Here is a 21,333-nt window from a genome sequence, read left to right as displayed (position 1 = left end):
TGACAGCTGGCACAACAGAGTAGTGAGCAATGCCCTGTAAGACTGTCATATAATTGTGTTTCAAAATAATGTTCTACTCGTCTCCTCATGAAGTATTGATCTCTATGCTATTTGGCAGTCAGAACCTGTGAAAGTTTGTTTCTGCCTTTCAGGAAAAGTGGATATTTTACTAAAAGTATTTTTTTCCTAGACAGATTAGAAAGATAAGGCAGTTTTAAAACATCGACGACAACAAAACAGTAGGGAAACATGTGCTAGACTGAATCTGTTTATATTGTTTTAAAAATAATTGCTTCTGATTTTTTAACTGAAACAATACAGGTTAAAATGAGTACCTCTGACACTGTGACACTACACTCATCTGCAAATGAGTGTTAAATATCTAGGACTTGACATTCTAATAATGCCAAGCTGCACTTCCAGCAACTCAGAAACCAAACTTGCCTGCTTGCATTGTGATGCAAGAAGCACTTAAACATACAGCTGGCTTTAAGTATATGCATTAATCCTGCTGAAGTCGGTAATACTATAAACATATGCTTAACAGTTTGCAAAATGAAGTCTTCAGATGTTGCCTTTTAAAATTTACTCCTGCTTTAAAGTTAGGGTCCTAAAATAAAAACATAGTATCTTTGAATGGTACTATCTTCAGTTCAGACAGCTAACATTTCCTATTCCATCTTTCAGTATTAATAACTACCAGACATATACAAACTTAAAGAATATTTGACATAATTTATTTTAAATACAGTTTTCTTCTTCTAAATAAGATAAACTCCATTACATTACTGTGCAGTTTGCCTTCATGCAAGAGTTTCTTGTGTTGTTTTGGTTTCCTGCTAGCTGAGGCTTTCCCCGAAACAGAGAAATAAATTAATACATCTAACAATTAGCATACTTGAAAGTTGCAGCTCTAATTTAAATTGCTCCACTTCAGGTGCACTGATAGGGAGCAATGTGTTACATGTAATTCAATACACTAAAAGAAAACCTGAAAATGTTGTTTAGGTTTTTGGTTTTACCTTTCTCTTTTGGAAATGTATACACTGTACCTATTCCCAACTGACACAGGTAATGAAATGGGATGGGGAAAAAAAAATCACACAACAATTAATTTTCTTATACAGGTTTTTTTTTTTTTTTTTAATTTTGCATTAAAGAAAGGAACTTCATCAACATTGATTGTCATTTACAGAAAACATTCAAAAATCATGTGTGCATTATTATGGAATGCTAACAGTATTGAACTAATAATTTACAGGACATAAAATAAGACAAAATCTATTACATTCTAAAGTAATATAGAACCTTTTCATTTGACAGGGATGCTGGTCCTACAAAATTCATGATAAAAAATAAAACCCTCAACGGTCACTTTCTAAATGAATCAGGCTGTATTTTTACTCACATACACATAAATTAGGTCAGTTATATTAAACAAGGGAGAAAGATCAGAAGAAAATTGCAGATGTAAAAATGCTGGATGAACTCCTGGCTCCATGGAAATCAGTGAGGGGTTATGCTGTTGCTTTCAATGGAACCAGATTTTTACCCAATATGTCACGGTTCATTTGCTGTTTTGTTTTTTGCATCTACAAGCCAGTTAAGATACATCATAATTATTATACAACTAAGCTTCAAAAAAGTAAAAATCACTGTTGGCTCTAGGAGACATTTGATTTTAGAAAGGAATTTTTATTCCATCTTTGAGAAAGATTCATTCTGAGTGCCACTCATGTTTTCTTTGATTGTTTTTGTCACACTTCTTGACAGGCAATGCAACTCTTATGTGTTACCAACAGTGGTAAGCATGCTTATCAAGTAGCTAACAACACACCCTGAAAACTCAAATCAAATTGATATACAACAATATAGCTACTGCCAAGCACCAAATAGCTTAGGGCTTGGAGATCTGGGTCTTAAAATCTCATTTCATTCTAACAAAATGAACTTGAAATAGGATAAAAACATTAGATATTTGAAAGTGGGAAGTATATGAAAAATCTGTTTCTCTCATAATCCTAAATGCAAGGAAGCATTTTCAGGGATATTTCAAAAATATTAGAAAGTTTTATTTAAATCTAAATATCTATTTTAATTATGTTTTTTCTTTTTTATAAATTGGTAATCATAAAATACTAGCCATTAAAGTCATATTGGAATGCCAGAAAAGCATCCAAATACTTTGTGTCTTATTTATGCTCCTGCCTGTGTTATTATAGCTGTTGGTAAACTGGACATAATTTATTTTTCTATTATGATCTTTAAAACATGTATTTGGTGAAGGTCAGTTATGGCTTCAGATTACAGCTAATGAGTGACCTGACCTCAACTTTGAATAGAAATTAAAGACATACAAAAATATTTTGCTCATTGGAAAGAACGAAATGTTTCTATTCTAGTTCATGCCAGAAGGATTCATAAAAGCCATATGCTGTAAGGAAACATTATTTGCTCAAGCAACCTTTCTTCAAATTATATTAGTCAAATGCAGTCTGCAGGTATTAATACAATGCTCACTGTACAGACTCACTGGGATCATGTTTCATTGACAGTCCCATCTGTTTTTTTTTTCCCATTACAAACAGAAGTATACACTAAACACCAACGGCTGGTCAAAAGGCTTTATCTATTACAATCAGTTTCCATAAAAACTGAAGAGTACATTACACTTACAAGAAGCAAGTACATAATTTGCTCTTTGATGTTTTTCCTCTTTAAAAAAAATTGTTACAAAGTCTTATGCTTAAACAGAGACATAGAAAAAATCAGTGTATTCACTGTCCCAAGTTATTTACAGCAAAAATTACAGAGACAGCATACATAGTATCAGACCTTCCACAAGCATATATTAAAAGTAATTACATTTGAAAAAATATTTTATTTGTCTTCTACATTTCTACAATACATACTCAGGTTTCTTTCTTCTTGTTTTGTTTGTTTAGTTTTTAAGTAACTTTCTTTAGTGTTAATTAGATGAGGCAGAGAGTGCAGCTGTAAAATAAGGGATTTTGTTGCTATTCTGATTCCTATTTTATTTATATCGCCCACTCATTACAACCAGAGTAATTAATTTAACATGGGAATTATCGCACAGCAATTAGCATAAATCTAAATACCCCATGCATTTGATTTAGCTGGGTTTTGATAACAGCTTAGGGTTCGGTTGTGCTTTATCTGCGGCCACAAGTACCATCACGGAGCCGCTCCCTGTAGCCTACCAGAGGTCACACTGCAGTCGTGCAAGAGGCAGAGACTGTCACGGCTACTTTGCTTGCTATGCTACTCAGTGGCTTTTTAAGTGTAAGTGCATGAATAAATCCCCATCTACTGCACATGAATGTGTGGTCCACACTCTGTAGGGTTAAACAATTATTAGCCTTTCTTATTAACAACAAAACACCTTCTTTTGCCTGATTCCGACACTGAAGTGACACATTAAAAAAAACACAAATGTAGTGCATCTGAATCTGAATCCCCAAAGTCAACAGCCTAATGTAGTTACTCTGACTTATTAAGCTGTGTGTCTAAGCAAGACAAGTATAAGTGCTTTTTCTTTTTTTTTTCTTTTTTTTTTTTTTTTTTAATAAGCTGGTTTTATCTGGAACAGTCTTCAAGATAAAGCCTGTTCTTTATTGTTCTTTGTGGCTGACCATCTGGCCCTGCTTGTTTTTCAATGCAGTTGTGTTCTTGTTGCCCAAATAAGGGACCAACATGATCATAATATCGAAAACTAGCAGACATTTTAAAAATTCTATCTAGATGGAGTTTTATATTGAATATACTTTACTGCTGCCAATGTACAGCCATAAACAAGGGCCTCAGCCTTTTCTTGAAGCACATACATTTTGCTCAACAGCAGTATCTTTGATCACAAATGAGCAGCTCCATCCAACTAATCCAACAAATATGCAAAAACACTTTGATATCTACATTAGATGAAGCTTTTTCTTTGTTATTGTACAGAAGACCACGTGCAAAGCAAACATTTTCTGCAAGTGCAGTTACAAAGAAACACTTAAAATTTATTTATTGCTGCTATATCCAATGATGTTTTCTTTCACTCTCCCTATGTGATGTTCTGGAATTGTGAGGATGATGAAATTGTGTAAATGTAGTACAATGCTTTACTGAACTCACTGTGAGCAGTACTATCCTCGCAGCCTGCAGTAACACCCAGGATATCTCTCCCAGAGCATTTTGTGCATTGCCTTATCCTCTCAGCACAAACAAAATGCAAAAATTGTCTGGTGGACACTGACACATCTACCATGTCACTAGACGTTCAGGCTGTGTTTTTTTGGAGAGTTACCGACTATGAGCTACCACTGCAGAAATTTTAGATTTTTTTTTTTTTTTTTCACAATGACATTCGTCTACAGACTGCATACACAAGTGGCTTTTATTAGTTAAGTCATCTTCTGCCAGCCACTTCTGGGATGGTGAATTACTGGTGTGTTGGGCTCATTGTCACATGGCCTTACTTCCAGGGACAACATGTGCAGGGACAATGCAGCTGGGTGGAGGCTGGGAGGAAGAGGAGGAAGGAGCCTGCTTCCCACCTCCTGGGTGGAGCCTCCATTGCATGCTGCAGGTGAGGATCGGCTTTGAGAAAGATGAATCATTTACCACTCCAGGCCTCATTCATTAGGAGTAAAAGGAAATGAAAGAGAGGCAAGGTCCTCTGGCCACAAGACTGCCCTTTTTAATGGGCAGGTATCATGTTAACAAGAACTTCACTCACTTGGACAGGGCTCCCAGCAACCTGAAAGACTGAAATTCAAATTGCAACAGGACAGTTGGCAAGGAATATGATTATGAAACCTTGGTGCGTAAGGATGTTTGCCTCTCCTTTTTACCTCTTCAAGTTGTCCACCCACCTCCTAGGTGTAGAGAATTCAGAAGATGGAGTGAGTAAAAACGCATACATCCTCACTGTGGGAACAGGAGCGATGATCATACTCAGAGCTGAGGTAAACCTCTTGGCTGGAGACCTGGAATTAACTCAATAACAGGCAATATAACCCACAGCAATTTTTCTTCGTGCGTGTGTCCTTGTAATGATAGGTCTATAAAAAGCATGGTGTAAAGCTAGGAATAAGCAGAAGCGCATTTTGAAATTCTAGAAAATGGGAGTATTTTTCACTAGCACAGTATAAAATGATGTCATGTTTGCCTGAGGTGAGAAAAGGACTGGTCATACCACGGAGATACATTGCTACAGAGGACTAGGGGTAGCATCCCTGAGAGGAAGGGGTAGCTGTTAGCCACGTTACACTACTTGCTCTTTATAGTCATTTCTCCATGTGGTAGCTCGGCATAATTGTTGCTGTCATTGCTGACATACCATCATTTGTTCCACGTCTTAACCTTTCTTCTTACATGCCCACAGCAATTCTGAATATGCACTCAGACTAATGGTACCTAAACTCAGCACCTTTAAACTGCACTTTCTTTAGTCAGTTGTCTAAATTCAGTAACTTGTACAAAGCTTGCCTGTGTTCTGTTTCCAAAAGGACTTTAACATCTCAGACTGATGGGTCAGTAGAGCTCTACTGACTGTGAAACAACGGGTCAAGTGAGTCCTGCATCAAGCTGAGGAAATGCTGACAGTGAATTCAGTTTATACCAATGTTACTCCTAATCACTGGCTTGAAAGCCTTGTCTGGGTCTCGTTCATTTGGGCAGCTCAACCCCATGCCCTTCAAAGCCTCTAACATTCTCTTCCTTATTATCACTGTTATATTTATATAGCTATTTTTAGTAATGAAACATCCCTGAGTGGCATACAGTGCAACATCTGCGTCAAGCAGTGATTGTCATTTACAAAGCATGAAACTTAAAAAGGAAATAAGAGGTCTGGATCTCCAACACACTGTTCCTAATGGATGTCAGAGATAGGAGTTAGCTTCTAGAGTGGAGGCAGAAAGTGCTGGGACAGGTTGGTAGGTATAAATACACTATTTTGTTATTGCCAGGGAAAAGCGAGCTGTTCTGTCTCAGGTTTCTATTTCATATATGGTTAGACATACTTGGATAAAATATCTCTTCCATGTTTCAGATTGACTTTATTGCCCAGTGCTGTATTCCTGGGATGTCCAATAGACAATGACTCTGAAAACAGGAACCAACTTCCAGCCTGGACGTTGGCTCTTCTGGAAACAGCACATAATACAGAGCCAGGAGGAAGGAGGACAGAGGAGCCTGAACATCTTTCAAATGTGCTTTGTAGCACCCCTTTAGAGGGAGTGAAAAAATACAGGGAAGGGAGCCATCAGCTGCACATCTCTGAGGGTGCTGCCTGAGTGCTTTGTGAGACTGCTGCAGTCTTTGAGCAGCTCTCATGGACTAGTGGTGGGAGGCTGAGAGGCCAAAGCACAAGAGCAGCTTTGAACCCTCTTTGTGTAGAAGTTGTCATGTCAGAAACCCCTGCAAACTATCCCAAAGAGGAATGTACACCTATGCAAGCTGCCACCATGAAAACAAAGAAAATCCCATAGTAAAGCTCATCTTCATGCACAAGTCTGGTTGCTGCTCCACCTGGAGCACCATAACCTGGCAGAGGCATCGAGACAGCATTGGAGCCCAAGGTGCAACAGGAGGAACAAACTGATCCCTGTGAAAAAGAGCTGAAATGGACAATGGGAACCGTGAAGTAAAAGCATTAAAAAGCAAGTATGAGATAACAACTGACTTGTGCTCCACAAAGCTGAAAGGGGCCCTCTTAACACCATGGGCCTTGGACTTTACGAGGGGCTGAGCACTTTCTATGTGGTGCTGAGCTGCCTCCATGTTCAGTAGTGCTAGGTGGAGCTAAGGGAGCCTGACAACTAGTGGAATCAATTCCTAAATGCTGCCTAACACAAACCAATCAAAAAATATACCTTGCTTTTGGAAAGAAGTTGGGTCAACTGAATGCATTCTATTACCCTGGGTTTTTTTGTGTGTGGTGTTTGGTTTGTTTTTTTTTGTTTTTTTTTCCTAGCAATCACTAAAGCAGTATTTCCATTAGAAGGAAATATGACTCTTGGAATTAATTCTTTATACAAAGAGCTGGCAAGAGTGACATTTACAGCAAAATTAAGTTTCTGTGGTAGTATAATGAAAAGCCTACATCTGCTTCCTTGATGCCAAGGATAATTTAGATCAACGTGTTTGAATTATTGCGAGAGCAATGCTAGATGATTCAATACATGCTTTAAATATCCTTCTGTCAAAAATCCCGGGTAAATAAATCATTAAAAAAAAGTGTCTTATTTAAAAAGCTTGTCACTAAAAAAATCAACAAACATAACTAATTACTAGAGAGAGCAGATATGACAAATCCTTGTTTTAGAGATTTAACTGAAGGGCTTCAGATACTACTGTGAACTAATGAAAGCCAAGAAGAAACAAAGAGCAGCACTAATATTATCTGAAATGCATTTTGTGAGAGTATTATGCAGTTATATACTAGAATTCATGCTATTTTATTATTTAAAGTCTATCGATAACTTCAACACATTTAATCCAATATCAAGAATCTGAAATTTTAAGTATAAATGACTATGTATTAAAACCTACATCAAAAATCTACCCTATAGCATGTAATAATTTTTTGTTGTTTTAAACTCAGTCAGCGAAGGGCAAAAGAGGTACTACTTTACCTACATGGCCAATCCCAAATCACAGAAAATTAAATAAAATTTATCAGCCTTAGTTACCACAAATAAGTAATGTATAAGAATGAATTTTTATTTTCCAAATAAACAACAAGGTTATTTGCTCAAATTCTGTAAAAGTACTAACAAAAATAGAGCAAACTGTTGATAATTAACATTACTTGAAGACAAATATTTGCTTGGCAGTATTTGTAATTGTTTGTAGAGGCTACTGCCTATCAATGGAAATGAAGATTTTGTATACCAGGATCTTTATATTTTTAGGACCAAAAGACAAGAATCCATTTTTACACCAGGGCTAAAAACTGCGACCTTCGTGGTCTCCGGCAACTAATTTAACTTCTTTTCCTCCATTTCTGCGTCTTTAAGAAGTGGCAGTAATCCTTACTGACTGAAAAGGTCATGAGGTTGCAGTGATTTAAGAACAGTGCTTTAAGGATTAAAAGCCTTGCTGGTAATGATTAAATAATGTCTTTTTCACTGGTGATCTCCATTTGGTTATCTTGCCTAAGACATAAGTAAAAAATCTCAAGGTCTGATTAACTTATTTGAAAAGAACAAAATATTTTCAAGATGTAATCTGTAACTGTGAAGGACTATTTATAAACATAACAAACCCCTAAGAACAGTAATATTTATCACATATTTTATATTTCTGTGGGTTGACTAAACATGTTAATTTTGATATACTGAAAACAAGTTTATAAAGAATTTCAAACAAATATATACATGTGTTCTTGTGCTGGAAAAGATAAGGAAAATATGAATCCCCTGCAGTTAAAACTGAGCACTTCTAGGGTTCAGACTGAATTTTTTTCCCAAATAAATTCACACAAGCAGTACAGAAATATAGTTAATTAAGCATTTTGTTATTAGAAAGAGTTGGAGTTTGGAGTCCTTTTCATGGATTTGCCATGCAAAAGGGGTTGCAAACAGATAAATCACCTTAAAGGGGAATGCCATTTTTTTTGTTTAAGTGGTATAAAGAAGAATCAAGCTTTATGATGTTAATTGAAGACATTTTAATGTAATCACCAGAGATCAGAAATGTGCTCGGAATTTGGAACAAAAAAGGTATTCTAGAAATTGCTGTTATATAGGACTAAGTAATTTTGAAGAGTGTGTCATGTTTGCAACAAAATTCTCAGTACATCTAACTTTGCTGTGCACATTTGTTCTTTTTTTCTTTTTGAAGCTGTAATGGACGTAAAAAGAAACATTTATTAGCTGAGAGTTTTTAACTGCTCTTGCATATGGTTTGGCATTGCTAAAACAGAGTAGACAAACATTGATAATGTGCAGATGGGATTTTGTCATGAAACGTATGTAAACTTGCAAACTGGCTGATGAGGGCAATGGAAAACTCCACAAAGTACTTTACTCTGTAAATTATTTGGTCATGCAGAAAAGGGAACAGAAGATTGAGATCAGATCTGTGCCAGTATGCTGGAAAAGTGGGAGGCATTAAGTTATTACATCAACAAAACAAGTTTCTGCACCCACCCTGGGGCCCAGCTGTGTCCCCCCTCTGACACTGCTCTGCCGTGCAGCCTCCTGCCAGCATGCTCCTCCTCACATTGCCTCTGACTGCACTGACTTCTGTGTGACTGGAAATAAAGAAATGTATTTGCTTGTGAACCTGTGTTTGTTTCTTCTCTGCTGTCTGTTTCCTCTTATTTATGCTCTGCTCCCTCCACTGGTGTTTCCGGAGGACAGTCATCTGAAATGCTCACAAGAGTAAAACTGGTGGTAAGGACAGAGCTATAGCAGAAACTGAATTCCTCTGCCATAGCTAAGAAGTCTTTATTTTCTGTCTCTGGCAGGATTCAAATACATTAATCATGACTGCTAATTAAACTTAATTAATCCACAAGATTAAGTCCATGGCAGTCTTCCACTCACCTCTGTGTTTGCCTTTGGTTTTGCAAGCAAATGCACATAAAGTCAATGCAGAGACAGAAAAAAAGCAAGTTCTGATCCTTTGCTCCCCTCCTGAAGCGCATCTAAAATCAACTCTATGTAAGTATATATACACAGTTATATACATACGGATATATACATACATATATGCATGTGTATGTAACATGCATATATGTATGTGTGATTTGGAAACCATCAGTCTCATTTAGATGATGGCTATGTCACAAACAGTGATAGTTACATTCGCCTTTGTAACCATGGTCATTGCTTGCTTTGACTTTCCTCCTCCCTACCTCCCTCTGCCGTTACTTTTCAGAGCTACATTTTAGGCTTCCTGTGGTTTTTGCTGGGTTCAATATACATCTTTTCACTGAGTTTGGCAAAAACCAAACCAAGCCTTGCAACTGCTTTCCAAAATAGTATATATAAAATAAAATCATGTGTGGAATCAGAAAAGCATACATGTGGGATAGTCTACATTTTCACTCTGTGTTTCGGATACTTTACTGCCATTATGCCCTATAATGCTCACTTTTTTATGTGACCTATCCCTATAACAAAAACTTGTGTTCTCTCTGCTAAAATCATCCAGACAAGGCTTTTGCACCATTGATACATTCCTGATGTTTCATTTACAGACTGCACACATGCACTACATTACACATACCTCAGAAGTGATTCTGTCATTACACATCGGCAGCTGATAATTTAACTCTGAATGGCAAAGTAAATCTAACATGTTATTTGGAGAGTAAGAAATGCATGACAGCCAGGCTGAGCATCCTTTAAAAGTAGGCATGGGATTTTTAAGCTACAGCATGTATGCATATAATACCTACATATATATATGTATATAAAGTATATAGCATATATACATATATATGTGTATTTCATACATGCACCATAATTTCCAAGACAGCTACAAATTTCCACATGCATTAAACTATCTAAAAACATAGAAATAGGCAAGTCTAATAAGTGGAATTTTCTTAAATTATATTTGAACAATAAACAGCAAGAGTAATACTGCAAAGTACTCCTCTATTCTCATGTATATCTACAATAAAATTCTAGGAACAGTTGTCTCCCAAAATAACCCCCAATAAAATTAAAAAAAAAAAAAAAAAAAAAAAAAAAAAGTAACACCCAGTGTCCTATATTTGTATATTCATTGTCAGTTTAAAACGAAAAAGTAAACAAAGAAAAGAGAAAAAAGACATCCCCACTCAGAGTTGCATATTTACATTCTTCAAACTGTAGCGGTGAAAAATAATTCTATTAAGTGCAGGACATTCCTAGTGTTGCAGTAGTGACATTTTCAATAAGTTCTTCATGAAAACATTTCATTTTGTCTTAATAGTGACGCATTCCATGACTACGTGAAAATTCTATTATCCCCTTCACTTGCAGCCAGTGGTTGAGTCTGGATTGAAAAGCTCCTTGTATAATGGAGGAAACAGTGTGTTCACTATATCCGGATGAGATTGCTTAAATACCTGTAGTTTCTCTCCGTGCAAGTTGCAAAGTGCAGTTATGGTTGGTATCTTGGCTATTAACTGCGAGACATTAAAATGAAAAAGGAAGAGGGAGGAAGCACATTTAGTGTAAATTAGTTTTCAAAATTAACCATGTTAACATTTTGTTGGATAACTGAGTGCAATACTCTGAACTCCATCAAAACAACTCATCCAAAGGACCAGACATCATTCTTATTGTAAAAGGCTAAAAACAATTGTCTTGGAAATTTTAGCCAAGTGCCAAGAACACATTTAACAAGGAACTGCTCCCAGGGGTTATTTTTTAAGGCAGTCTCATTCTTGCTACTTAAAGGCAGTGTCGCTCTGCTAATTAAAGAGATTAGTGGATTGAATAAAAAATGGAGTAAGGGGAACCAGGGACAAGAGTAAAACAACCCTTACTTCTCCTGCACATTGCAGCTACACAGCATGCTGCTTTTAACTCATATTAATGCAGCAATACATGGCAAAACAACTACAAAAAAAGTCACATCAAGTAGTGCTGGGCTCTTAGTTTTAAAAAATTACCTTTGTCAAAGTCTCATCGTCGAGGTGGTTCTTCTGGATCACATGTTGAAGTGCAAAGTAAATCTTTTCCTGAAGCTTCTGGACCTTCCTTGGCTCTATTAACCACGCTCGATCTGAGAAAAAGCAAAGCAAGAGCTAAAATCAAGCATGCTCATATGTGAGGCACGCTTACAGATATACATGCTGTCTCATGCTGGCAAGCACGCACAGAAATCATAGTTCCCATGAGGAGGGACTGCATAATAATTAAGACATAGTTTTAGAGGCAAAGTTAATCCAGTAAAGGATCACCTGACAGTTTAAGTAGCAAAGTGTACAGGAACACAATGGTGGCTCTACATCTGTGTAAACCAGTTTATAAAGGAGAGAGCAGAAATGCAACAAGGCCCAACCATTATATTATTTTCTGTTGGTTCAATCAGTGTTGTTCTAACTTCATACTGGCTAGGTGAAAAACATGTAATGTTATCTCAGTGTCTTGATATATAAGTAATAAACATATTGATCAAAACAGTTCTTTGAAAATAATAGAATATGATTATTTTAAAATTAAAATCAAATATATCTCATTATTTACTAGGTGAACATTTTGAGACCAAATATTATATTCTGAATAAAAAGAAATGGCTTCCTTCAAAAGAACTTCTTTAATAATTCAAAAGAATTATGAGTTGTTACAATGTCTTGAAGTGCAAATTTCTCATTATTTAAAAATGTTTTCTTTCTATACAACACAAAATAAAAGATTATGTGGGAGAATAACAGTTACAGATACAGTTTGGAAACCTATGTGGCTTCTACTGAACTCAAACCTCAAGTGTAGCAACACTTCCTTAAGATCTATATTCTCAAAAGTCATGGTTTCTGGAGACAAACGCACAAAAAGTAGTAGCAGATTCCAAGACAATCCCCAAAGCATTAATACAGTGTGTTTACAGCACCATTAAACCTTCTGTTTTCCCATGCTGCAAACTTGTTTCTCCTTCTCTCTCTCCCACAGTCCAGACCAATTCTTGGGTATAGATTTTAGCTTTCAAGCAGGAAATAAAAGATCTATTTTATCAAAGGGCGTGAATCTTCATGTACACATTGAAAAGTGCAGGAAAATCCCTCTCACTTTCAGAGCTCTTTCACCCACTCCGAGTCACTACAATAATCCATAGAAATAATATAAGTTGACCATTTCAATGAGTACACATGCCACAGAGGCTGGAGCTAAATTTTATCACTCTGTGATTTGTCTTAATGTCCGTGGAGAGGGGTGTATGACAAGTGTCCATCACTAAGTAATGTGAAAAGAGAAAAAAACAAACCTGTAGCTACTTAAGAGATGATCAGGAAAATAAAATAATCTTTTTGTAAAGCTTAGAGAATTATGCTCCCAGAAGGAAAGCAAACAGATCCTGTGCCACCAGTGGCAATAGAAACAGAATTAGCTGAGAGTACGTGGGGCACTACACAAACAAACACACAATAATACTAAGACTTCACCGGTATAGGTGGCAAGTTTTATGCTATTGCAAAAACATGCGTTTCAATAGTGTTAAAACAATGCTTATTGAAGCTGCCTGGAGCTAAAAAGATTTATCACAGAGAGCAATCCTTAAAGATTTATTTTTCTGTCACGAGAATAAGCTTAAAAATAGACTGAGGCTGTTGGAGGACAGGTTTAATCACTTATCTGTCATCGAGCGTGCTGTATTTAACATAAGAGTTCTTCAATTCATGATAAGAGCTAGATGAAATTTTTACAATCAATTTTAAGTTCACCTCCCAAAATGTGGTTTATACCACCTGAGAGCCACCTACAAATTTGGCTGTACCCCTAGTCATATTCACAAAACTGCAGAAAAGAGTCAACAGATCAATGGCTACCCATACATGATACAAGAAGCAGTGGTTCAATTCTGTACTTTTCCTTTTGGGTTTTGAACTTCTGTACTTTAAAGAGTTCACAGGTCACTAGGCTAGAGAATAGAATAGGAAAGAAGATAACGGACAACTCACTACACCTCCTTTTGCAAAAAAGATGGAAAAAAGTAACATGGCCAGTCAGAATTTCAGAAGAGGCACTAGCAACCAGGAGGAAGCCATATTAGTGTTTTACCACCAGCATGTTTCTAGGTGATGTCCCTGCAACCTTTATTGGACTCCTTCCACAATGTTTTAATCTTTAAAATCAGCAATCAGGTGAAAGAATCACCTCCAAGCAGAGTGCTTAGGTCCGCCCTAAAGTAGAAAACCTGGGTTTGTGCTCTGAATCAGATGGAAAATCAGTCTGACACAAGAGCTTTGCAACCTTAGCAATTGTATTAATGGATGTTCTTAGGTCCCCTTACTCCTGATGGGACCACTCTGTTTCCTGTAAATGAGCTAAACACTGACATCAAGGGCACAAGAATCACCTTTCAGGATGGTGGCTTCTGTAGGAAATGAACTTGAATATAAGTACTTCCCATAGGGAATCTCTGTGTACATCTATTAGTGGACAGAAGGACCGTGAAGGCACTTCTGTGAAACAGTGCTTTATTTTTTAAATTTTTACATATGTTCCCAAGATGAAACCCTTTATTTTGAAGAAGCTGGAACCATCTAGTGTGGAAGGAAATTATTTATTTCTCTGTTGTTTACTGTTATAATTTTTGTAAGGAAATAAATGGCAAATTTCAATGTCAGTTCAATCTATAGTGATCTTCCCTGTCTTCCGACTCTCAAACGTAGCAGCCCGGCTGAAATGCGAATTTTTAGCACAATTCGAATTTGCAGACTTTTAGGGAAGAGAGATTGCTTTTACTCACGAACATGCTGCTGAAGCCCATCATTTCTTTCTTATTGAGTCTTCTGTGACCAGATACACATGCTTACAGACTACAGAAAAACGCAGTCAGCATGCATCAAGTGCTTTAACTTATTTTCTTTTTTTTAATTAAAGGAATAGGAGACACTGTATGTGTTGCCTTACTTGCAAGAAGGGAAAAGCCAAACTGGATGTGAAATGGGCAACTGTGGATTATAGAAGTATTTGATCTCATACTACCACCTTCAACCCTAAAGTTTGATTACAGTGAAAAAAATCTTGGAATTGCCTCTACATGTCTATGCTGCTTAACAGAAACAGAAGCTGCTATTCAGGAGACACCCAGCTCTGAAAGGCTGTATAAGAACTGATGAAAATCAGGACTGGAATGCATTACTAGAATTAATGAAGAAGCTTTTACAACACATGTCTGCAATACAGCTGGCTCAAAGCCAGTGCTGAGTTGCTAGCTTTCTGAGTACTTAGTACAGCTGGAAGATGTAGAAAAAAGCATGGATACTCAGGCAACAGGAACTCCAGGCAGAATGCAAGAGTTTTTGGTGCTTTGCAAACTAACAGGACGTATGTAGAACTGCAGAGCTGAATCAAAATTTTGATGTCCATCTAATGCCTACCTGCAGCTAAACACATTTCATAAAATGCTTGATCCAAAATCCACTTAAAATAAACTGGAAATTTTTCAGTACTTAAATAGATTTTGCCTAGGCCTACAGCACAGGACACTCTGAAATGCTATAAACTTTCTGCAACCAGGTTTTGTTGAATAGGGTGACAACCTGTTCTCCTTTCCAGGATTAGCTGGGAGACAGAAACACGACTTCCTTGCAATTTGTCTAGAAATTACATAACTGAATCCTCTTTCTCCCTGCAGGTGAAGTGACCCCATGTGATCTAAAGTGCTCTCAAGTCAGCTTTGAAATAACCTTATTGTTTTTGTCTGTTCAGCTAACTCCTAATGTTCCTGTTCATAACGGTAAAAAAGTAAAATGAAGAGTAAAAAACGCTCCAGCTGTTACAAAAGAAAAACACAGATCCTATTCACAAGGATCTCATAATCCTCTTACAGATTCCCTCGGTTTCATAATGCAAAGTCAGCTGGAGAACTTCACATCCCAGGTGCCACACAAATTTCCAGGTTATCTTCAGCTTTGCACTGAGTCAGTCTGCTGAACAGGCCACTAATGATAACCGGGAGCAAGCGCTGACTGCACATCTCTGTCATTGTCCTTTCAGACTGAGGGAGGGCTAACAGGTAGGAACCCATCAGGACACTGCAACTGTCCTGTCCCAGAGGAAGTCAGGGCTGGGACACCTCTGAGGTGTTAATGGGGGCTGTTTGAATGGTCCTCTCTAGAACATCCTGGCTTAACACCATGAAGAGCCATTGGCTCAACTACTTCACCTCTAAGCAGATGACCACAAGAACCGCTCAAAGGGAAACTAAAAGGAGCAGAATCCTTTCAGTTGGTGTCATTTATGATGAGAATGAACATGTTGACACCATCTGTGCCAGTTTAATTCTGCCTACCATAATCTCTATCACAGATGTGCAAAAGGGCAAACTGACCTAGAGGAAGTCTTTAGCAGAAAAGACTGTAAAATAATTCACGATGAGATTTTTTTGTAAAGGTCTTTCAAGAGGTTACTCTTAGTGGGAACTGGGAGTCTACCTCTGTCCTAATTTCAGCTGGGATAGAGTTAATTTCATTGCTAGTAGCTTTGTTTTGGATTTAGTATGAGAAGAATGTTGGTAATACGCTGATGTTTTAGTTGTTGCTGGTAGTCAAGGACTTTTTGGCTTTCCATGCTCTGCTTGGTACACAAGAAGCTGAGCAGGAGCAAAGCCAGGACAGTTGACACAAGCTGGCCAAAGAAGTATTTCTTATCATATGATGTCATGCTCAGAATATAAAATGGAGTTCCCCAGGGGCACAGATACCACTGCTTGGGAATAAATAGGCTATCAGTGTTGTGGGTGGTGAACAACTGCACTGTGCATCACTTGTTTTGTATAGTCTATTATTATTTTTATTGTTATTATTATTTTTTTCTCTTCCTTTGGTGTCTTATCTGTTCTTATCTCAACCCTTTCCTTTCTGATTATCTCCCCACATACCACTTAGGCAGGGGGATTGAGTGAGGGGCTGCGTGGTCCTAGTTGCCAGCTGAGGTTAAGCCATGACAATTCTTTTTGGCACCCAACATGGGGTGAGAATGGTTTGAGATAACAATAGATTAGCTAGAGCTTATTAAGGGGTTGTATCTGTTAGCAGTTGTGGGTCACAATATTGATTAATCTGTTCTCCAAATCAGTTTATTTGATGTGCACTATGCTCTTGTTTTTGTGCTATATGTTAAAGATTGGTGTTGGCTTTTGCAGTTTGCTGTGCTCTGCCACGATTAGTGGCATTTTGCTTGGGGAAATTTGTTACGAGAACACTGACCTTGAGCTTAATCTGGTATTTGAGCTTTGTACTGAAGCCATAACTGTACTTCGGGCACCATCTCGTGGAGACAATTAGTAATTAACTTCTCCTATTGAGAAGTTTTTTATGAAGGAAATACAGAATGGCAAGCGATTTAAGAACATCATCTAGAGATCTGCCCTAAGGCTGGACAGTTGTAAGTGGCAGGGTGTGTGGAACAGCACAGGCAAATGCCTAGGACGTTGGGCACTTCTGGTGTTTTGGAACTTCACCCCTGAACTACTGCAGAATCCTGAAAAACTAGTAGAATATTTGGAAGGAGTATGCTGTCACCCTGGCAGTTCCAGGGAGACACAAATCATTGCAATGTGCTGGGTCCTGGGCCATGACTACTTAGCCGTGTTTAACACTATTCAGTACCTTCAAAGGGAAGAGAGGGTTTCCAGATCTGATGACAGTGTGACAGGCACTGCAGTTACTCAAACCCCAGTGACAGGTACTGTGACTAGTCGGTGTTAGGCACTGTAGATGGGCCAGAGAACCAACCTGTGCTGGTATCGGTTGCTCCTATACAAAAGAAGAAATCTTGGAAGCGATAGTCAGCTTGTTTAGTAAGAGGCAATGAAACAGCAGGAGCATCATGAGAGGGGGAGGAGGAACAAGAGGAGATGGTAACCATCTGATCTCTCTCCCTGAGTGAGCTGCAAGATATGCAAGAAGATTTCAGCCACTGTCCATGCAATCACATTGTCACCCTCTGGGATAAAGGGGCCAATAGCCTGGAATTAGAAGGTAAGGAAGCCAAGGAGTTGGAATTCCTTTCTACGGAAGGAGGTACTGACGAAGTGACTGGCAAAGTGGCATTAGCATTCAGCCTCTGGAGGTGATTCCTATCTGGCATAAAGAAAAGACATCCCTTTAAGGAAGATATATCTAACCCAGGCAAGTGGACTACCTTGGAAAGAGGTATCTAGTACCTGTGTAAATTCCCTGTGCTAGAGGTGATTTATAGTGACCTAGACAATGGGCAGTTACCCAAAGATTCAGATGAAGTCTAGTGCATATGACCCATGTGGCGGAAGGTTGTATGGAGCTCACCATTGCCATATGCCAACTCACTGGCAGTACTGAACAGGAAAGACAGAGGAAAAGACCAAAGGAAAGACCAATGGGGGAGGAAATGGCTGGTCAGTTCCAGCAATATAGATACAATCTCTCTTAGTCCCTTGTCTCAGCTGTGGAGAAACTGTCCCAGGAGTTCCAGTGGTTCAAAGAGGATATGTCATACTCCCCACCTGTATGGACTATCTTGACTATTAAGGGTAAGCATTTTTCTGCTCAAGAGGGAGGCTATGAGGAAGTGGGATGGACAGCCTACCTCAACCCTAGAGGTACAGATATATAAGTTGCAAGGAAAAACAATCACAAATAAAGAAAAATTGCTGCTCCAGCCTCCAGCCTGCTGTTCACCAGACAGAGTAGAATGGCTGATCTCACTTTCAATCCTATTGAGGGAACTTCTGACTCATATTTACAAGAACTGAGTAACAATGATGAGATCTGAACCCATGCATGCCACACAAACCCATTTGTCAGTAACAAACACTATGATCAGGACTAGAGGGGACTATCTCCAGCCAGGTGGAGGAAAAGGACAACGAAGTCTACTGGATTGTGTGGATTTGATGACCTGGCACATCAGAACCCTGGGAGTATAAGGCCCTAGCAGACACTGGTGCACAGTGTACCCTAATGACATCAAGCTATTGAGGCAGAACCCATCTGTATTTATATAATGACAAGGGAAGTCCAGCAGCTAATGCTTCTGGAGGCTGAAGTAAGCAAAACTGGGAATGAGTGGCAAAAGCACCCCAATGTGCCTGACCCAGAGGCTCTGTGCATCCTTGGTACAGGCTACCTCAGGAGAGGGAATTTCAAGGGCTCAAAAGGGTACCGGTGGGGTTTTGGTATAACCACTGTGGAGACAAAGCAAATTAAACAGCTGTCTACCTTATCCAGTCTCTCAGAGGGCCCTTCTGTTGTAGGATTACTGAGGGTCAAAGAACAGCAGGTGCTGATTGCTACCATGACAGCGCACTGGCGGCAGTATCATGCTAACCAAGACTCTGATTTCAAGCCATAAATTGATTTGTCAACTGGAGAGCCAAGGAGTGATCAGCAAGACTCACTCACTCTTTAACAGTCTCATAGGGCCTGTGTGGAAGTCTAATGGAGAGTGAAGACTAACAGTAGGCTATCATGGCCTAAATGAAGTCACAGTGCTTCTGAATGCTGTTGTGCCAGACATGCTATATGAACTGGAGTCAAAGGCAGCCAAGTGGTATGCTGCAACTAATACTGCTAATGCATTTTTCTCTATTCCTTTGGCAGCAGAGTGCAGGCCACAGATTGCTTTCACCTGGAGGGGTGTGAGTACACCTGGAATCAACTGCCCCAGATGAGAAACACAGCTCCACCATTTGCCATGGACTGATCCAGACTGCACTGGAACAGGGCAAAGCTCCAAACACTTGCAATACATTAATGATACTACAGTGTGGGGCAATACAGCACAAGTTTCTGAAAGAGCAAAGCCAGGACAGCTGACATAAGATGACCAAAGGGGTCATCTTACCATATGATGTCATGCTCAGAATATAAAATGGAGTTGGCTGGGGGAAAAATACTGCTGCTCAAGAATGAATGAGTTATCGGTGTCTCAGGTGGTAAGCAAATGCACTGTGCATCCTTTGTTTTGTATATTTACAGAATCACAGAATTGTTGGGGTTGGCAGGGACCTCTGGAGACCACCTAGTTCAACCCACCTGCTAAAGCAGGGTCACCTAGATTAGATTGCACAGGAATGTGTCCAGGTGGGTTTTGAATGTTCCAGAGAAGGAGACTCCACAACCTCTCTGGGCAGCCTGTTCCAGTATTCTGTCACCCTCAAAGTAAAGAAGTTTTTCCTCATATTCAGATGGAACCTCCTGTGCTTCAGTCTGTGACTGTTGCCCCTCATCCTATTGTTGGGCACCAATGAAAGGCGTCTGGTCTGGCTAAACCATCACAACCTCCCTTGAGGCATGTTTAAAAATCCCACATTAAACTCTTAACTCTATTAGATCTACTTTCTGAGTGAATTAAATCACAAAAACTTCTTTTCTGTGGTCAGATAGCCAGCACTTGCTGAATGAATGCTTTTGCCTGTACAGTGTTATGGTATATGAATACATGAGAAAGAGCTTGTCGCCCCTGGAATCAGCATCTCTCACTTGGAGCTAAAGCCAGACAGGACTTCATACAGATTTTTACTGCTCATGTTTTTATACACACACACACACACAAAAAAAAATCAACCAAAAAACATCACCCTATAACCTGCTCTGGGCTGTGTGGTCTGTGCTCCAGGAAGTGCTAGGAGGAACATGCACCTCCTTGAGTATCGTGTTTCTCTGGTCTGGAGGAACACCAGCCTGCACTGCTTGTCTGTGCATTCCTGCTCCGTGTCTGGTACCCTCACACTTTGGATCTATTTCCAGTATGTGTAATTGCTGGCAGTCTACTAAAAAGAGAGTGAGGTATATTTGGGTAATTCAGGTATTCTTCCATTGCTTCATACACTACTTACTATCACTTAATACAGCTTAATACTGCTGCTTAAGTAGGTAGAAACAGAAGTGGACAAGGATGAAAAAAAATCATTGTAGTGTTTGGAATGAGTAATTACCTGGTGATATCAGAACAGCAGACGAAAACAAGGCAATCTCCTCCTCAGTCAGCTGTAAGGAGCATAGATTTTTTGCAAATTCAAACGCTTCATTCACTAGATCATCAGAACCTGCAGACCACAAAGGACAAAATCAGTGATAGAAATCTATCAGCTCTTTAACCTGCCATAAAAAGTGGATTGTTTTGCTGTCAAAAATGTTGTGAGAGAATGTCTGTACTTCTAAAACAAGTACCTTTCATTAGCTATTAAAATTCCACCTACCCCAAAAACGTATCATTAAAATACCCATTGAATCATAAAAATTACCAAGAATTAGGGGCACAACATGAACAAAAATTGCAGAGAGATCTTAAAAGAGAGTTTTCTTTTCCCGATGTGTAAATAAATGCTATTTCTAAACAGATATTAAATATAAGAGGTAATAATGACCAGTCCTAAACAACTTTCACATATATAATTTTTAATTAACAGAGTTTGTGAAAAAATCATAAAGACCAAAATGAATCAACTAAAGAACATTTAAAAATGCTGTAAACTTGTAAAGTAATGCTATTTTTATCCATATACAAATGAGAAAAATAGATACCTATATGCTAAATACATGTACTTGAAGCAAGTATCTCTCTTTCAGTTTGGTCCTGAATAAATTTCTGATAAAGTATCCGTCTCATGGATGGGCAAAAGACATCCATTTACCTATTAACATTTCAGGTAGCACTCAATATCATGTTG

At 38.4% G+C, this 21,333-nt stretch overlaps 1 protein-coding gene across 1 annotated transcript in view; it reads right to left on the bottom strand.

Moving 5' to 3' along the window:
• Positions 1-3,550: 3,550 nt before the first annotated feature.
• The window catches only part of RORB (RAR related orphan receptor B), a 144,766-nt gene continuing 126,983 nt past the window's right edge, over positions 3,551-21,333 (bottom strand). The window contains exons 8-10 of the mRNA XM_065046001.1: positions 20,599-20,709; positions 11,627-11,739; positions 3,551-11,137 (exon numbers count right to left, since the gene is read on the bottom strand). Of these exons, the coding sequence (XP_064902073.1) occupies positions 10,982-11,137; positions 11,627-11,739; positions 20,599-20,709 (380 nt within the window). The 3' untranslated portion in view covers positions 3,551-10,981. The remainder of the gene's footprint in view (positions 11,138-11,626; positions 11,740-20,598; positions 20,710-21,333) is intronic.

Source organism: Columba livia, chromosome Z, assembly GCF_036013475.1.
Source record: "Columba livia isolate bColLiv1 breed racing homer chromosome Z, bColLiv1.pat.W.v2, whole genome shotgun sequence".
Taxonomy (NCBI): domain Eukaryota; kingdom Metazoa; phylum Chordata; class Aves; order Columbiformes; family Columbidae; genus Columba; species Columba livia.
Note: the sequence above shows the minus strand (reverse complement) of the source record. Positions and strands in the feature narration are given on the sequence as shown.